Below are 18,822 nucleotides of genomic sequence, written 5' to 3' on the forward strand. Positions count from 1 at the left end.
AATATTGTGATCGAGGCAGTAATAGGACTAGCTATAATAGGACAACGATGAAGATTGTGATCGAGGTAGTAATAGGACTAGGTATAATAGGACAACGATGAAGATTGTGATCGAGGCAGTAATAGGACTAGCTATAATAGGACTAGGTATAATAGGACAACGATGAATATTGTGATCGAGGTAGTAATAAGACTAGGTATAATAGGACAACGATGAAGATGATGATCGACGTAGTAATAGGACTGGGTATAAGAGGAAAACGATGAATATCGTGGTCGAGGTAGTAATAGGACTGGGTATAAGAGGACAAGGATGAAGATGATGATCGAGGCAGTAATAGGACTGGGTATAAGAGGAAAACGATGAAGATGGTGGTCGAGGTATTAATAGGACTGGGTATAAGAGGAAAACTATGAAGATGGTGGTCGAGGTAGTAATAGGACTGGGTATAAGAGGACAAGGATGAAGATGATGATCGAGGCAGTAATAGGACTATGTATAAGAGAACAACGATGAATATCGTGGTCCAGGTAGTAGTGGGTTGGGTTAAGAAGAGGACAATGAGGGTGGTGAAGGTAGGACTAAGCTTAAGACAGATGATATAAAAATATACCTAGCAGTCAAGGGGCGGCACGTAGCCGAGTTGTTAAGCGTACGCTTTATGCGCGGTCCGGCTGGGGTCGAATCATCTCGCTGGACCCATTGGGCTATACTCATTCCAGCCATTGCACCACGACTGTTAAATAAAAGACTGTGGTATTTACTATCCTGTCTGTGGGATAGTGCATATACAGTATCCTTTGCTACTAATGCAAACATATAGCAGGGTTTCTCTCTAAGACCATATGTCAAAATTACGAAATGTCTGACACCCAATAGCCGATGCTTAATAAATCAATGTGCTCAAGTGGTGTCGTTAAACAAAACAAACTTTTACCTAGCAGTCACGGCATGACCGATGCCGTAACTAGCGTGCGTGTGTTCGGTCATCTTGGGGGAATCGGTCGTTCCGCTGGTAAAGAAGATCGACATCGGCTCATCGGAACGGGTGTCCACGCACTGAAATGATGGAATTGTCAATCTTCATACAAAAAATGTCATAAATGTGAGGGAAAAAAACAAAAACCCTTTAAAAACATTTTTTTTTTAATCGTTAAAAATATATAAAACCGATAGGACCAGAAAGAATAGAGTTCATTTAATTTAAAGAAAGTTATAAAAGAGTATGCTCAATTATATATTGATAAAATGTAATAAAATAATGTCTACCTCAAAAACGTCCGTCGATTTTTCATCAAGCTCATGAAAATTCAACCAACCCGGCCTGTTAAAAGAAATAACACCGTAAAAGTAGTGATGTACACTGCATTTTATTACATGTCACTGGCGAACGCAAACATACACACAATATTGTTATGAAATGTTATTGAAAAGTTATATTACTTAAAATGTATAAGTACCATGCTCGTTAAAGAGAAAACAGAACATAGAAGTGGGTGAAAATACAGGTAAATGTGCCTTTTGAAGGTTTTCCTATTTCAGAATCTAAACCAACTTATCTATAATTTCACAACTATAATTCCAATCCCCTTGCATTCTTGGCTCCTATGAACCCAGGAATAATCAATGTGAACAACCTGGCAGTGATGGCTATATTACCAGGCTATGTCCCACATCTGGCCGCAATTACCCTGAATATGAATTTTTATATTAATCTGCAACATCTAGCCCGCTTCCCATTTAGGGCCGCAATTAATCTAAGTATGAATAATTATGTATCAAACTGCAAATCTTGTTACTGTTACTTTATTAACGTGTCTATATCCAAAAGAGGTTCAGGCACTTTATGTCACTAGGCCATGCCTCTCCTAATTTCGCAATTACCCTTAATATGGATTTTTATTTTTAAAATTGCAATAAACCATGTTACCAGACCATGTTCTACAACTGGCAGCGATTACCCTGGATATGGATTTTTATATCAAACCGCAATAAATCCTAAATATGGACAATTATATTAACCTCTAATATCAAAAATGTATTATCATTCATTTATATATTAAATATTGATCAGTCCCTACTTTCTAAATCTAAAAATACGTTTTAAATAAAGAGTATCATAAATGAAACATACCTAGTCTCTGACTTGGGACCAACTACCACTCTGTGAGTCAAGTGAGGACTTTCGTCTGCTACCTGATGGGAAAACAATGAGACAATAAATTATGACAAAATGGAGTTGTGTGGGTTACAATCTTCTTTCGGTTGTGCTAAAGTTTATTTTGATACCACTAGAACATAGAGCAAAAATATTTAAACATGCAAAGTGTAAAAAAAACACCCCAACTTTGTTAAAAGTTTGTATTCAAAGCTATAGTCTGTTGTTACTCGGAATAGGGGTAACTTCGGACTTTGGTAACTTCGGCCTGGTAACTTCGGACCCGAGTAATCTCGGCCCCAGGTAATCTCGGACGCCATCGGCTTAGTTAAGAGGAATTCCGATGACATTTTTCTACTGGTCTCGACGGCACAGTGCCTAAGCAAACGTCGGTCTTACAAGGATGACAGGTGCATGGTTCGCATCCTGGTTCCGACTCCAGCCCAGAGTGAGTTCTTAAGGGCACAACGGGTAGATGTAAGGCCACTACACCCTCCTTTTTTCTCATTAATACTCTCAATAACATATATTTACTAACAATTAACCACTGAGGTGTGTGCCATAACAAGTGTGCTTGAACCTTAATTGAATATAAGCACGAAAATAGTTGAAATGAAATATGTTTTTTTCATTTTATGGCATATGCAGTTCAAACGTTCATTTCAATACGCATATTTCTCCAAAAGTATGGGACATATACCCAGTTGCACATATATTTTATTTCTAGTAAATAAAACAAGAAGTTTCAATTTCATATATATCTTTATTTTCTAAACATTTTTAAATATTTTGTTAAGACAGTTTTTACCAGTTGTGTTTAAAATCCAGTTTAATAGTACATACTCTAGATATATCTGCTGGACAATTATCATCATTCTTTACGCGTCGTGAATACAAAATATATACTAAACAACTATATATATATATATATATATATATATATATATATATATACGTATACGTATACGTATATGCATATATATATATGTGTGTGTGTGTGTGTGTGTGTGTGTATATATATATATATATATATATATATATATATATATATATATTCCAAACGTAAAAGTAAAATCCTGAATAAATAAATGTTGTGTTTTTTTTAATTTATATGCTTACATCAATAAACTAAAACAATTTGTGATAACATCAAATATTATATAAACGATTAAGCACTATTTTTATTAATCAGTGATCTAGGCATACAGTTTCTAAAAGTAAACTGAAAGTTCACAGTTGTCAGAGAATTGTAGACCACATGTCTCATTCTACTGGACGGGTCCATTTAATTTGGAACATGAACGTAGAAGCTGCAGCGCACTACGTGAGCCTTCCACATATTCTCCCCAGTACTTTAAGATTTTTCTTTGAAGATCCCGGTATTTTTTTTCTTGGTGACGTTTCTGTTTTGACTCGCTCACCAATCGAACTTGAAGGGTACCAAGCAGGGTAATCAGCATATAAAATGGCATATGTGGGCGACCACGTTTATTTTGTCTGTTGTGCCACCCTTCAATATCATTATTTGTACGGATACTGAGTCCGTAGACGCTCCAAGATGATGGTGGCCAAACAGCGCTCGTGATCCAGGTATTGCCGACATATTCAAACAGGGCTTTTAGATTACAGTTCACATACACTAAATGGCCTCTCAATGCATTTTTACCAATGGCTAAATTGGGATTGTTTGATAGGTATTAAAATGCTTATATGCCGAGGATTCAAACATGCTTAATGTGGGCATAACATCTGATTAAAATCAGGAACACCTACCAAATCAAACCATATTAAGAAGGGGACGGGGTATGAGCAGAATAAATGTTTAAAAGTTAATAAACAAAATATAGACAACAAAATGTACAATGAATATATAATAATGTTTAATTAAATAAAAAAAACTCATCTTGAAATAATAATATCAGGTTGTTTCACAACAAAAATTCGTTTGCGTATAACCCAGATATAAGTTGCTTTCATTAATACAGAGGCCGAGATTACCGGTCCGAAAGTACCTGGGGCCGAGATTACTCGGGTCCGAAGTTACCAGGCCGAAGTTACCAAAGTCCGAAGTTACCACGTTCCGTTACTCGAACCCAGCGGAAGACCACATCTGACAAGTATTTTATTGATGAACTCGGGGGAGGGGATTTTTTGTTGGGGGGGTGTGTTTTATTTGGAGGGATTTTCGGCGGTGCACCAGATATATAAAACCATAAAGACTCCAAAATCAGTTGTTGCTACTTTCGAAATGTGTCCATGATAGCCGCCATCTTGAATTATGTTAATAAGTCACTTGGTATTTTTGTGTGTAGGCGTACGCAAGACACCATTCATCTTGTCTTCATCCTTGACAACTACCGTTTAAACTATAATGTCTATATGGCGTATTGTGTGTTCAACTGCTGAACTTTCTGTTCCATGACAGTGATTCATTTTTTTTATCTTTGCTCCATAATCACACGACATGATCCTGACCTTAGTAAACACAAACATTCAAGACAGCTGGGGAACGTTCAGTCAACCATGGTTTTTACGCTGTAACCGAACGACCACTTCGGGAACCAGTCAATATTATAATAGTAGTTTGCAAACCATTAGCGAAAAACAGCTGGGAGAACTTAACCCTGAGAAATGTACGAGTGGTCGAGCAATCAGGGCCGGTCGTTCGTTAGTCCGTGACTACTATGAAAGAAGACGATGGTACAAGTGGAATTGTTCGCAATCGCTTGGCATACGTTCAGTCAGCTGGTTTGAGTTGAGTTGGGGTTTTGCTAAAAGTTTGCAAATTACCGGCATTTTGACTGGTTCCCGAAGTGGTCATTCGGTTCATTGTGTAACGTAAAAATCAGTTTGCAAGCGTTACTAACAAACGGCTGGCTGAACTCACACCCGATTAAAATTAACTGAGTTTTTGTTCAACTACATCACTAGAGCACATTGATTTATTAATCATCGGCTATTGGATGTCAAACATTTGGGTGTTTTTTTTGGCATATTGTCTTAGAGAGGAAATTCGCTACATTTTTCCATTAGTAGCAAGGGATCTTTTATATGCACCATCCTACAGACAGGACAGCACATACCACGGCCTTTGATATACCAGTTGTGGTGCACTGGCTGGAACGAGAAATAGCCCACAGACATGGTAAGGAAATATATATCCTAAACCGACAAGTGCATCAGGCTTTACCACTGGGCCACGTCCCCCACCCCACCCCCACCCTCACCCTCACCCTCGATTAAGCTATTGTACATGTTATAAATACTATTTGAGATTATTGTTTCCAGTAGTTTACCTGCTCCACTTGATCAGCCGTGGCCGGGTTTGTGATGATGCATTTAGCCTTGGATGCTAGCAGTCGGTGTTTGATGTCGCTCCCCTTCAACATTGTCGTGCCACAAACTGTTATTATTCCTGAATGAAAACATGGGGCTGAGTGTAGCTCAGTAGTAAAACCTCATATGAGGCGTAAAGAGTTATATGATAGATAACTGTGTAGGACAAAAAATGTTAATCTCTGTTTTACATACTCTAAAGGACAGGAGAGGGGAGAAATGAACGGGGGGAAAAGGTGGGGTACTAAACAGTGGGGGGGGGGGGGGGGGGAGCGCAGGACTGAGAAGGGAAGCACAAAGGAAAGAAATACACCGCTTCTTTAGATTTAATCAGAAGAGGTAGGGGAGTCATTTTTGAAGATGTGAATCGAATATTGATACTGTCAATTTTAAAGCGTTATTTTTCAGAAGAGCGATATTTCGCGCACGCAAGTTCATGCTGCAGGCGCGATTGTGCGCGTTATGAGCGGTCGCTCCTCTTATATTTTACAATAACCTGGGTCATAGCACAAATTACAAGGATGACCCAGATTATTACCTTCGTAGCCTATATATTACATATACTACAACCGTATCAGTGTTAACAGAAATTAGGTACTTGTATATTTGTTAGTTTCAAGGTTATTCTTTGTCAGTTAGTAAACGAGAATACAAACAGTTTTCTTTTAAATGTATACAGGGCCGTACCAAACTAAAAGTAATGGGGAGGGGTGCAGTACAATCTTAAAGGGACCATGTAACAGCAAACAATATATAAAAATATGCTGGTTTTCTCTAGCTAGGCAAAAAGGGAAGTTTTAAACTGAAATTACTTTTTGTTTGGGTGGGACAGCAAATTTCACCTTTCTACCGTGAATTCCTGTCCTCTGTTTAATTTACAATGTTCACTGGCGTAGGAAGCGGGGGGAGGGGGACATGTGCCCCCCTCTTTTCAGATCTTTTGCTTTATATTTGCTTTATAATAGTGTAAAAGTGTGTAAATATAAAAGTGTGCCCCCCACTTTTTGGCACCTTCCTACGCTCGTGATTTTCAAACTATGAATCTATATTATTTGCTTAATTCACTTGTATTTGACCTTAGAAACCTGTTTACATACATAGAAATTAATATCCGTTTATATAGGTAAACTGTATAGTGGCCTTTTTAGGAGGGGTAGTATATGATTGATCAGGGCCGTACCCTGATCGAAATTTTAGGGTGGGGGGGCACTACTTTTTATAAACAAATGAAACACTATACAAATTAAACCCTGAGATGTGTATGTAATTTTGTGGAGTAAAAAAAAGAGAAAGAAACGGCCCTGTTGGTTTTGTTTCTGTTTGTTTCTTTTGCCATTACCAGCTCTAATAGCAGCTAAGTTGATGAGCCACCACTCTGGAACTCTGGGAAGGATGATGATCACGATGTCACCACGTGTTAAACCACACACACCAGTCAGAACGTTCGCCACCCTACAGACAGAACAATCATATTACAGCTTACACAAAACATATTTTTCCTGCTCTTTATATACATAGATGGTAAGCTTACGATTTGTGAAACTGACATCATTGACCCATCTCTGATACGGCAACTTTCGTTCTATATTGAATATATATATAATGTTCAAAACAAGTAGGAGATATTCAAATGTATCACAATATAACAGAGATTTATTAATTTTTATTGTGATATTAAAACACAAGCACTCGTGTGACAAGGGACTGGCATTAAAGATTATAGCCAGGCGAGTGATGTAGGTCCGGAGAAGAGACAGATCATCGGCAATAGGGGTGGTGCTTGTCAATTTGACATTTTCAATATTTCCACTAGTAACGGGTAAAACCCCCGCGGTTCGCCAAGCACGCACGAATCCGAAGTGGCATGCTCCTGATTAAACGTCCAGTAACGTTTTGGGGGATCCTGTCCCATTCCTCTTGGAGAGCGGTGCCTAATTCAGCCAAGTTGGTTGTCTAATGCTGACGTTCTCGGAGACTCGTCCGATGATGTCCCACATGTGCTCAGTGGGTGAACGGTCTGGGCTTAGAGCTGACCACGGTAGTGTGGCGATATTCTGTTGCTACAGATACGCAGTGATCAGTAGACTTCGGTGAGCACGAGAGTTGTCATCATGAAAAACACAATGGCATCCAACCTGACGTGCGAAGGGCACAACGATCGGTGTAAGGATGTTGTCACGGTAGTACTTCCCAGTGACCCTCCCATGAACAATATGCAGCTGGATTCTGGCAGACATGGTGATGCCATCCCACACACCATAACGGACCCTCCTCCAAATCGGTCATGACGAACGTCGACGTTGGCGTCATCATGGAAGTCTTCTAGTGTGAATCTGGACTTCTGAAAACATTACCTGAACCCAACGCCTGTTAGCCCAATGTCTACACCATTGGTGTCTGGCAGCAATGTGTCTCGCAGTCAAATGTGGGGTAACGTAGGGTCGACATGCGTGGATGTTACTTCTATGTAGTCTGTTACGAATAGTCTGACCAGACACTGTAACGCCAGTTGTAACATGGAGTTCTCTTGCGATTTGACTGGCTATTTGACCTCGATTCCTCAACGTGCAAGTCCTAATGAAGAGGTCCTTGGTCCTTCGCCGTTCTGAACGGGGACGATCATCCACATTTCCGGTTTGTCGATATCGGGCCCACAATCGGCTAATGACTGATTGTGACACATTAAGTCTGCGGGCCACAATTCGCTGGGTGGTGCCAACTTAGAGCATGCCTACAGCCCTGAGACGTTCCTGACGTTGGAGACGTCGCATTGTTGAAACGTTACACAATGTTGTAAAGAATGTGACAGCAAGTATTTGATCTACGTGAACATACAATTTAAATTATTTCTATGTATTACGCTAGTAACGTTTTGATGGTACTTCGGTGGTGTCGTGATTAAACTATCGGACATAAGGCTGGTAGGTACTGGGTTCACAGCCCGATACCGGATCTCACCCAGAGCGAGTTTTAACGACTCAATGGGTAGGTGTAAGACTTCTACACCCTTTTCTTTCTGACTAACCACTAACAACTAACCCACTGTCCTGGATGAACAGCCCAGATAGCTACGGTGTGTGCCCAGGACAGCGTGCTTGAACCTTAATTGGATATAAGCACGAAAATAAGTTGAAATGAAATGATAGTACTTCAACATCTTTGTTATTAATGTGGAATGTGTAGCGAATACTGAGTTAAGTTATTTAAAATTACGCTTTGTAGGTAATAAAGAAACTATTACACTTGCACATTTATTAAACTCGTTTATGCATTGTTTTTTAACCTCTATCTTGCTCGGGAAATAAACAATTGCTATAAATTTCTTATGATACACCTGACTTGTAACAATCAATGACATGTACCTTTGACTTAGCCTGGAGAGATCCTGGAAGCTCCATTTGACTTCCGGTTTCGTACTGGAAATCCACCAGAATGCTGGCAAAGTAGTTCTTTTACCAGTCTTGAAACAAAAGATATAAAGATAACGTGAGCACGAGAATATGGACGAAATATTCGATTACTTTTAATTTCCATATTCAAAAACGCAAGTATCGAATTAAAGTTACTAACTTCTTTTTTATATTTTAAATCTAATCATTGTGAAATCAGGCTGTACTTAGCCCAAAGTACATAAAGTAGGGGAGTGAAAACAACATAATCATGGCAAAGTAATATGGAGAGGGCTCTCTCTCTCTCTCTCTCTCTCTCTCTCTCTCTCTCTCTCTCTCTCTCTCTCTCTCTCTCTCTCTCTCTCTCTCTCTCATATAAGGACAAAAGTGTATAATAAACTAAAATAGACACATTATGTCATACTGTGTTGGGGGAGACGAGTGGCTCCTGTCCATCCCCGCTAAATAAGATCCTGAAAATATACATCGATATATTGCAATCTGTTGTAATCTAAACGTGAAGCCTACCCACGAACATACAATTCGATTACTGTGTCGATACGAGTCATGCTATTTACTTTAGTAAATTAAATCTGAACATAAAAGATTGGATCAAAACATTTTATAATAATTCTATGTCAAGAGTAATACAAAATGGATTTTTAACTCAACCTATCATTTTACAACGGGGATGCAGACAAGGCGACCCACTATCGCCATACATTTTTATTATATGTGCTGAAATCCTTGTAATTATTATTAGAAATAACCCAACTATTAAAGGCATAAATATAGATGGTGAAGAATATTTAATATCGCAATATGCTGACAACACATGTTTTATTCTAGATGGATCTACCGAGTCCCTTCGCAATACACTAATGGAATTAGACTATTATGAACAGATTTCAGGCCTAAAAATTAATTATTCAAAATCAAAAGCTATATGGATTGGGAGCAAAAAGTTTTTTAAAGATGTTTACCACCATACAAGATGGAAATTGGACTGGGGCGCAACACAATTCAATTTACTTGGTATTAATTTTTCAGTAGATTTGGAAAATATTACTGCAGTTAATTATGAATCTAAAATAAAAGAAATGCCATACAATTGTGGTCTATTAGAAAACTAACAGTTTTAGGAAAAATAGTTGTTCTTAAAACTTTAATAATACCTAAAATAACACATCTTTTAATATCATTACCTAATCCTGGAGAAACGATCTTAAAAAACTTAAATACGTTATTTTTAAAATTTATATGGCAGAATAAGCCTGAAAAATTAAAACGTGATTTAATAACTCAAGACTATAAAGCTGGAGGTCTTAAAATGATAAACGTAAACAATTTTATGACTGCCTTAAAATGCACATGGCTACGAAGATTATTTATAAGTAATTCACAATGGGTAAACCTATTTAATTCGGTTACTGGTATAACAACAAAGGAGATATTAAAATACGGAGACTATTATTTAACAATTTTTTTTTTAAATATTGCAAATAGATTTTGGAGAGATACCCTACTTAGCTGGCTAAAAACAGAGAAAGAACTTAATCCTCAAACCGTAGATGATATTTTATGTATTAATATTTGGCTGAATGATAGAAAACTCATTGATCGTAAGCCATTTCTATATAAAAATTATTTTGAAAAAAGGAATTGTTTTTATAAACGACCTTATTGACGAAAAAGGTGATATTTTAAAATATGATCTGTTCATAAAAAAATACAATATATCCACCAATTTCATTAGCTATGCTTCGTTAACAAATGCAGTAAAAACGTACATATATAGTTTAGATGATTTGAAAGATAACAAATTTAAAATGGTTAATAACCCAATTTTTCCATTTAAACTTAATCATTTTTATTAAAAAGACAAAGAGGATGTAAGGATATGTACAACTTATTAAACTCTAAATCCATAACTCCAAAATCGCAAGCTAAATACACCAATCAAGGTTTTATCTTTTCATCAAGTGAATGGGCAGAATATTATTTACTTCCTTTTCAGAGCACTCAGGATTCAACATTAATATGGTTTCAATATAGACTAGTTCACCGAATCTTAGCTACGAACACTTTCTCACTATGTTGAGTCAAACATGTGTAGCTTTTGTAACAACCATCCAGAAACTATACCACATCTATTTTTCGAATGCAATAAAGTTCACGACTGATGGGTTGCAGTTCAAAACTGAATATTGACTCAGACTGGTATTATAATTAATTTCAATAAAGATAATGTTATATTTGGTATTATTAATAACGAAAAATCTAACTTCCTTAACTGGTTAATTATTAACATGAAATATGTTTATGGAACTAAGATACCAAAAAGATATTTAGAAATCAAAATTGTTAAAAATCTGTTGAAGCAAACGTTTGAAATAGAAAGATTTATTTTATATAAAAATTGCAAATACGAAATGTTTAATAAACAATGGGCTCCATGGGCTAATTTATTTAATGATAACGATTAAATGAAATATATGATGTTAGCTTAAGTTTGTTCTTGTCTATGGCTTGTTTGGAGATAGCGGAAAACAAGCAAAAATAAACATACACCTCACGTATAACCTTATCTCGTCGTCTACCTCTTTCTCCTCTTTCTTATCCTCTCTCTCTTCTCTTTATAATATCCCAGATTAAACCAATTACATGTATGTATATTTACTACTCTTGTACCCACTTACATTGATGCCCTTTTGCATATATGTATGTGTATGTATGTGTGAATCTATGTATGTACATATGTGTATGTATCGGAGGACATCCGGGTACGTGTGTACGTATTTGTTTGTGTATGGATATATGTGTTGTATATTTATTATATGTACAGCAGTGATTTGGGGCTCCCATCCCTGACACTGCTATGTTTGTGATCTGGGACAATAAAAAAACAAAACAAAAAAAATTCTGAACGAGAAAACAGTCATTGCAGTCAAGGCTGCTTTTCTACACAATACAGAGTAAGTTCTCCACGAGTACACGAGTACACGAGTACTTGGGCGTGGGACGAGTCTAGCAAGACTCGAGTCTGTTCACAGGGCTCGAGTACCCATAATTTAATTATATGTTTTAGGTCATTTTGTCATATGCTTGCCGCCTGTTACATTACAGGGCTATAAGACATGAAGGGAAAACATAAGTCGAATATGTGGAATGCAATACAGTGGCATGATTTGGCATCCATGTTCAACGCTGGAATTAAGATGCATAATGCTAGTTTGCTGTATTCCTTAGTCTCATTATATTCTAGGGTAAGTGTCGGATACTCGGTTCCGGGTCGAGCTTGACCCTCGAGTACTTGAGTTCAGTATTTTAGACTCGTGGAGGCCCTAATACAGTCGAATGGACTTTTGCACAAAATAGTGATAGCATGCACTCATGAATGAAATGCAGTTCACATGTTCATACTAGGTGTACAGCGTTTTTACTAGTCGTCATTTCGGTCACTGATGCAGTCATTTCATGAAATGGCGTCATATCGTAAAATTGCGTCATATTGTGAACTGTCATATTGTAAAATATAGTCATATTGTGAAATGTCCTGGGAATTACTACCAGTATCGTACCTAGACTAAACTAAGACGGATGTCAGTACAAAAGGAATCATAGCACCGTAACAGAGGACCATCATCAGGTAGATAAAAAGAGCACCTTTTCGTTGTATTTTTTGTTTTCAGGGGATTTAGGGGGTTCAGGCGCTTGTATCTAGCTAGGTGCTACCCTGACTATTGTATGCTATTATTCGGCCTTTTGAGATAGTGGGGCGTTTTACAATGCACAGCTGGAGTATCTTGACGTTCGTTTTATTAGCCATTGACATATTGCAACATATGCTGTAATGTTAACTGTGTCAAGTCCCAATTCGACTATATTTCAGTATGACAATTTAAATGGGATGAGTAAATTATAATACCGGTATTTGTCTACACCCTTAAAATTTGGAACAAGTACGACATTAAATATTATTAAGCATCCATTAGAAACTAAATCCAAAATAGTTTAGGCATTTACTTTGAAAGTGCTTTTAATTATTTGACTTTTATAAAATGCAGTTAAAATACAACCACATATAAACATTGAAACGTTAAAAATTAAAGTTTGTTTTGTTTAACGACACCACTAGAACATAATGATTTATTAATCATCGGCTACCGGATGTCAAACATTTGGTACGTTTCAACAAGCAGTGTTAGAGGAAACACGCTACTCCCCCCCCCACCCCCCACCCCCCATTAGCAGTAAGGTGTTGTTTATATGCACTGTCCCCACAAACAGGCAAACGCAGAGATGTCATACTACGGCCTTTGATACACCAGTGGTGAACCACTGGTTGGGACGGGGAAGAAACAAACAGGCAAACGCATAGAAGTCATACTACGGCCTTTGATACACCAGTGGTGAACCACTGGTTGGGACGGGGAAGAAACAAACAGGCAAACGCATAGAAGTCATACTACGGCCTTTGATACACCAGTGGTGAACCACTGGTTGGGACGGGGAAGAAACAAACAGGCAAACGCATAGATGTCATATTACGGCCTTTGATACACCAGTGGTGAACCACTGGTTGGGACGGGGAAGAAACAAACAGGCAAACGCATAGAAGTCATACTACGGCCTTTGATACACCAGTGGTGAACCACTGGTTGGGACGGGGAAGAAACAAACAGGCAAACGCATAGATGTCATATTACGGCCTTTGATACACCAGTGGTGAACCACTGGTTGGGACGGGGAAGAAACAAAACAGGCAAACGCATAGAAGTCATACTACGGCCTTTGATATACCAGTGGTGAACCACTGGTTGGGACGGGGAAGAAACAAACAGGCAAACGCATAGAAGTCATACTACGGCCTTTGATACACCAGTGGTGAACCACTGGTTGGGACGGGGAAGAAACAAACAGGCAAACGCATAGATGTCATATTACGGCCTTTGATACACCAGTGGTGAACCACTGGTTGGGACGGGGAAGAAACAAACAGGCAAACGCATAGAAGTCATACTACGGCCTTTGATACACCAGTGGTGAACCACTGGTTGGGACGGGGAAGAAACAAACAGGCAAACGCATAGAAGTCATATTACGGCCTTTGATACACCAGTGGTGAACCACTGGTTGGGACGGGGAAGAAACAAACAGGCAAACGCATAGAAGTCATACTACGGCCTTTGATACACCAGTGGTGAACCACTGGTTGGGACGGGGAAGAAACAAACAGGCAAACGCATAGATGTCATATTACGGCCTTTGATATACCAGTGGTGAACCACTGGTTGGGACGGGGAAGAAACAAACAGAATGCGGTTCGAACATACGACGCAAGCACCTCAGGTGAGCGATCTACCGATGCCCTGATATGCATCGAAATAAAAATAGTTTATATCCCAGTGCCTAACACTGGTTTTTACTGTTGTCGACAACTCATTTGAATACTTATATATCATTAATAATTTGCTTAATTATATCTCTGAATAAATTAGTTATTTTATGCTATGATTGTCGGAAAGAATTTTGAACTATGGGTAGAGGACACAAAAATAAATGATGAAACGTTTTGAACCACACACACACACACACATATATATATATATAAAATAACAGTTTCAAGTGGAACAGCAACTAGAAAAAAATATCGGTATGACAGTTTCGGTTAATATAGTTAGTCTCAACTGAACAAAAATGAAAATGTTTTACTTTTGAGTATTTAATAACGAGAACCAGAAGAGAAGATCAATATTTATTTATTACAGTATTTTTCACTTGAGAAAGAAGGAATGTTTTATTTAACGACGAACTCAACACATTTTAATTATGGTTATATGGCGTCAGACCACACAGATAATGAGAGGAAACACGCTGCTCCACGCAACTTTCCGATTAGCAGCAAGGGATATTTTATATGCAGCATCTAACAATCAGGATAGTACGCACCACGGCCTTTGTTACACCATTTGTGGAGCACTAGCTGCAACGAGAAATGGCCCATTGGATCCACCAACGTGGGTCGATCCTAAACAGACAACGCGTATCTGGCGAGAGTTTTACCAATGGCACTGGTGTTGGAAGCGGAGACGGGGGGGGGGGGGGCAAGGGGGCATATGCGCCCCCCCTTTCAGATATTTTGCTTTATATTTGCTTATAATAGTGTAAAAGTGTAAATATAAAAGTGTGCCCTCCCCCCCCCCCCACACCACTTTTTGGCACCTACCTACGCCACTGATATTATGGGCTACGTCCCGCCCCCTTTTTCAATTCTAAAGGCTAACCTGGTTTATATAACACAGTATTGAGGGTGGCAAATTGGAAAAAACGTTTTTATTATTTAAGGTCGCTGCCTATAATTACTTACTATTTCGGCTTGTGTCCATTTGTCAATAACATCCCTGGCAAAGTTAAATCGATGAGGGACATCCATCTTGAACAGTTTTTTCTCTGTTTGATAGTCGCCCAGCGGTGGATATGCCGCAAACCGCCGACACAGTGGGAACAACACGGATGCTCTTCCTTGCACCCACCGCCATAACGTGTCATTTTTGTGAGACGTCTTCCTAATTTGACAAACATGGAAAACCTTGCCTGGGAAGGTACTCAAATGACGAGTCAACTTTGGCACTAGGCCTGTACCACTTTGAACCAAGCATAACATAACTATGGCATTCCTGTGTTCTGAAAGGAAAATAAATTGATATTATAGGGGCGGATCCAAGAAATATACAAAGGTTGCAAATTTTCACTCTGACCATATTAGACTACACAAAACCGCGATGTCATTATATACTCTTCAAAAAAAGTAGGAGAACCTGAAATATTAATGTTAATATCAACTATTAGACCGAACATACGTTTTAACCACAGACATCCTAGTTAAGAACGTTCAGGTTTGTTTATCAACACACCGAAACACATTCCATAGTGCGCACGTGCATCACGCAGTTGCCCCGTACAAGTGCGTGGGGTGTCATTCTCGATTTTGCCCATTTCCAGGAAGGTCGATTAATCACTGTGGAACATTATTTCTGTCAATCTTTTTTCATTCTGTTGATCATACAGTTGTTTATTGTTTTGTTTTTATTAATTTTTATTGTTTGAATTTGTGATTTACTGATAAAAAAAACCCCGTTAACTTTCAAATTTCTCTCCTGACCCCAATCATCCTTTAAGATCTTTGGTGGTCATAAAACCTACTGTAATACTGAACTACCGGTTGTAATGTTTGCCCAAACAATTCACTATTATCATATAACCATTCCCCACAGCTAATATACCTTACAATTTTGGCAATTGTAAATTCTTATTAGAGTTCCCCTCCTTTTTTTGAAGAGTATATTTTAAATATAGGATGTGTAACTATATGAATCTTAAAAACTAATCGACAACTGTTTGTAGTTGTAGCCTAAAAGTGTCATCATATTAGGTGTTTAAATATACCGTGTGTAGGCCTAAATTTACGAATACTAAAAACTAATCGATAATTAACTGTTGTCAAAGGAAGGAAGGAAATGTTTTATTTAACGAAACACTCAACACATTTTATTTATGGTTATATGGCGTCAGACATATGGTTAAGGACCACATAGATATTGAGAGAGGAAATCCGCTGTCGCCACTTCATGGCTACTCTTTTTGATTAGCAGCATGGAATCATTTATGTTCATCATCCCACAGACAGGATAACACATACCACGGCCTTTGATATACCAGTCGTGGTGCACTGGCTGGAGCGAGAAATAGCCCAATGGGCCCACCGACGGGGATGGATCCTAGACCGACCGCGCATCAAGCGAACGCTTCCGTTATCAAAGAGTAAAATGTATATCACGTATTAAATATAGGCCTACGATGTGTAACTATTTGAATACTAAAATTTAATCGACAACAGTTGTAAAAGAGTCATTACCAGTTATCTGACATAACACCGTAGCCCCCATCAAAACTCCCCTATTACATTTAGGAAAGGATAATTTGTCTAACCACACCTGTTCAGCACATTTTAAAAGTACGGCTATTCAGTAGGCACATGTCGCACACATGTTGTTTTGATACACAATAGGCCTACTTGGTAGAGAGAAAGAGAGGGGAAGAAACACTGCCGGCACATAGGCTACTATTATCAACAAAGCAGAAATAAATATCACATTTATAATATTATAATTATCCTGCTAGTCAAAACTAGTTTTAAACAAAACAAAGTTAAAGTTTATTTTGTTTAACGACATCACTAGAGCACATTGATAAATTAATCATCGGCTATTGGATGTCAAACAGTTGGTAATTCTGACACGTTGGCTAGTTATCATTGGAAACCCGCTGCATTTCCCCAAATGCAGCAGACAGGAAAGTACATACCACGGTCTTTGACCAGTTATGTTGCACTGGTTAGAACGAGAAAAACCCAATCAGATAGTTTAAACAAAAAAGGGCACGTTTTCGTATATGTCTGGGGGTGGGGTGGCAAGGTACGGCCCAGCACATGGATAATATTCTGTGTTCATTAGCAGGGGCGGGACGTAGCCCAGTAGTAAAGCGCTCGCTCGATGTACGGTCGGTCTGGGATCGATCCCCGTCAGTGCACCACGACAGATATATCAAAGTCGTGGTATGTACTACCATGTCTGTGGTATGATGCATATAAAAGATCCCTTGCTGCTAATCGAAAATAGCCCATGAAGTGGCAACAGCGGGTTTCCTCTCTCAATATATGTGTGGTCTTTAACCATATGCCTGACGCCATATAACCGTAAATAAAATGTGTTGAGTGCGTCGTTAAATAAAGCATTTCTTTATTTCTTTAGTTCATTACCACTACCAGTAACCTCGACCTTCGACAGAGACCGTTGAATTGATTTTAGTGCAGTTCCGTGGTATAAGGTACCTGAAGCTACACACAGTTCTACACAAACATACACCACAAAATGAGCGAGAGAGGTGGGGGCAACAAAGAAAGAAAGAAAGAACTGTTTTATTTAAAACGCACTCAACACATTTTATTTACGGTTATGTGGTGTGAGAGAGAGAGAGAGAGAGAGAGAGAGAGAGAGAGAGAGAGAGAAAGAGAAAGAGAAAGAGGGGGGGGGGACGCCGTTATACCTATTTTTGAAAAGCGTAAACCGTCTGTAATGCACGCACTAGCCTAATGTTTTTGTTGTTTACCTTTTTAGCTCGGTTAAGACAATGCAATACGTTTCACGTCTTGTGGGTGCTGGGTGGGTAGCTTATATTAGTACTAGAACAAACTTAGAGGGAGTTCATTCATAGCTCTGCAGTTCGGTGTACACGACCTAAATTAATAATAATATCACCAACTACAAAAAAAAACCCCAGAAACTATTAACGTGGGTTACAACACGGTAACCCAGATAGCCGATGTGTGTGCTTACAACAGTTAGGCCTATACATTTCCAAGCAGTCTATATAATGAATAAATGAATGACTGTTTAACAAAACACTCCAGCACGAAAAATACATCGGCCATCGGATGTTAAACTAACAGTCTAAAGATAATGTTCACAAATTTATCTTTATGCACACAAAAAAAGGAGCCAGGATAGCACGTTATTACGAGAGTGCATCACACAGCATTTTTTGGGGGAAACAACTTACCTCACAGCAACACAGATAGATCTACGGCAAAGTGTGTCACGGTCAACAAGCTAACTGTAATAAATTCGTCAGATAAACTGTAGGCTACACTGTCCATTGAGTTTTATACAGCAATCATGCGTACAATCAAGCCCGAAGCCAGGATCTTTCAGCGACGATTTGTTTTCACGGATTATATTTGCGTTCGTTTTAATGATGTATTATATTTTAATGTTTATAATGTCTGTGAACTGTATGTTTACAGCTAATAAAGTATATATATATATATATTTTGATATATATATATATATATATATATATATATATATATATATATAT

General features: G+C 38.3%; 1 protein-coding gene across 3 annotated transcripts in view; it reads right to left on the reverse strand.

The window, feature by feature from the left end:
- LOC121378952 (acyl-coenzyme A synthetase ACSM3, mitochondrial-like) overlaps positions 1-18,599 on the reverse strand; it is a 39,672-nt gene extending 21,073 nt beyond the window's left edge. For 2 of the 3 annotated variants that reach the window (XM_041507350.1, XM_041507349.1), the window contains exons 1-8: positions 18,505-18,579; positions 15,254-15,570; positions 8,857-8,954; positions 6,834-6,946; positions 5,455-5,573; positions 2,135-2,196; positions 1,270-1,324; positions 938-1,059 (exon numbers count right to left, since the gene is read on the reverse strand). In XM_041507350.1, coding sequence (XP_041363284.1) covers positions 938-1,059; positions 1,270-1,324; positions 2,135-2,196; positions 5,455-5,573; positions 6,834-6,946; positions 8,857-8,954; positions 15,254-15,550 — 866 coding nt within the window. In that variant the 5' untranslated portion in view covers positions 15,551-15,570; positions 18,505-18,579. Of the gene's footprint in view, positions 1-937; positions 1,060-1,269; positions 1,325-2,134; positions 2,197-5,454; positions 5,574-6,833; positions 6,947-8,856; positions 8,955-15,253; positions 15,571-18,504 lie in introns of all 3 variants that reach the window. The other variant, XM_041507351.1, reaches the window with a different exon arrangement.
- Positions 18,600-18,822: the final 223 nt, after the last annotated feature.

Source organism: Gigantopelta aegis, chromosome 8 (genome assembly GCF_016097555.1).
Source record: "Gigantopelta aegis isolate Gae_Host chromosome 8, Gae_host_genome, whole genome shotgun sequence".
NCBI lineage: Eukaryota > Metazoa > Mollusca > Gastropoda > Neomphalida > Peltospiridae > Gigantopelta > Gigantopelta aegis.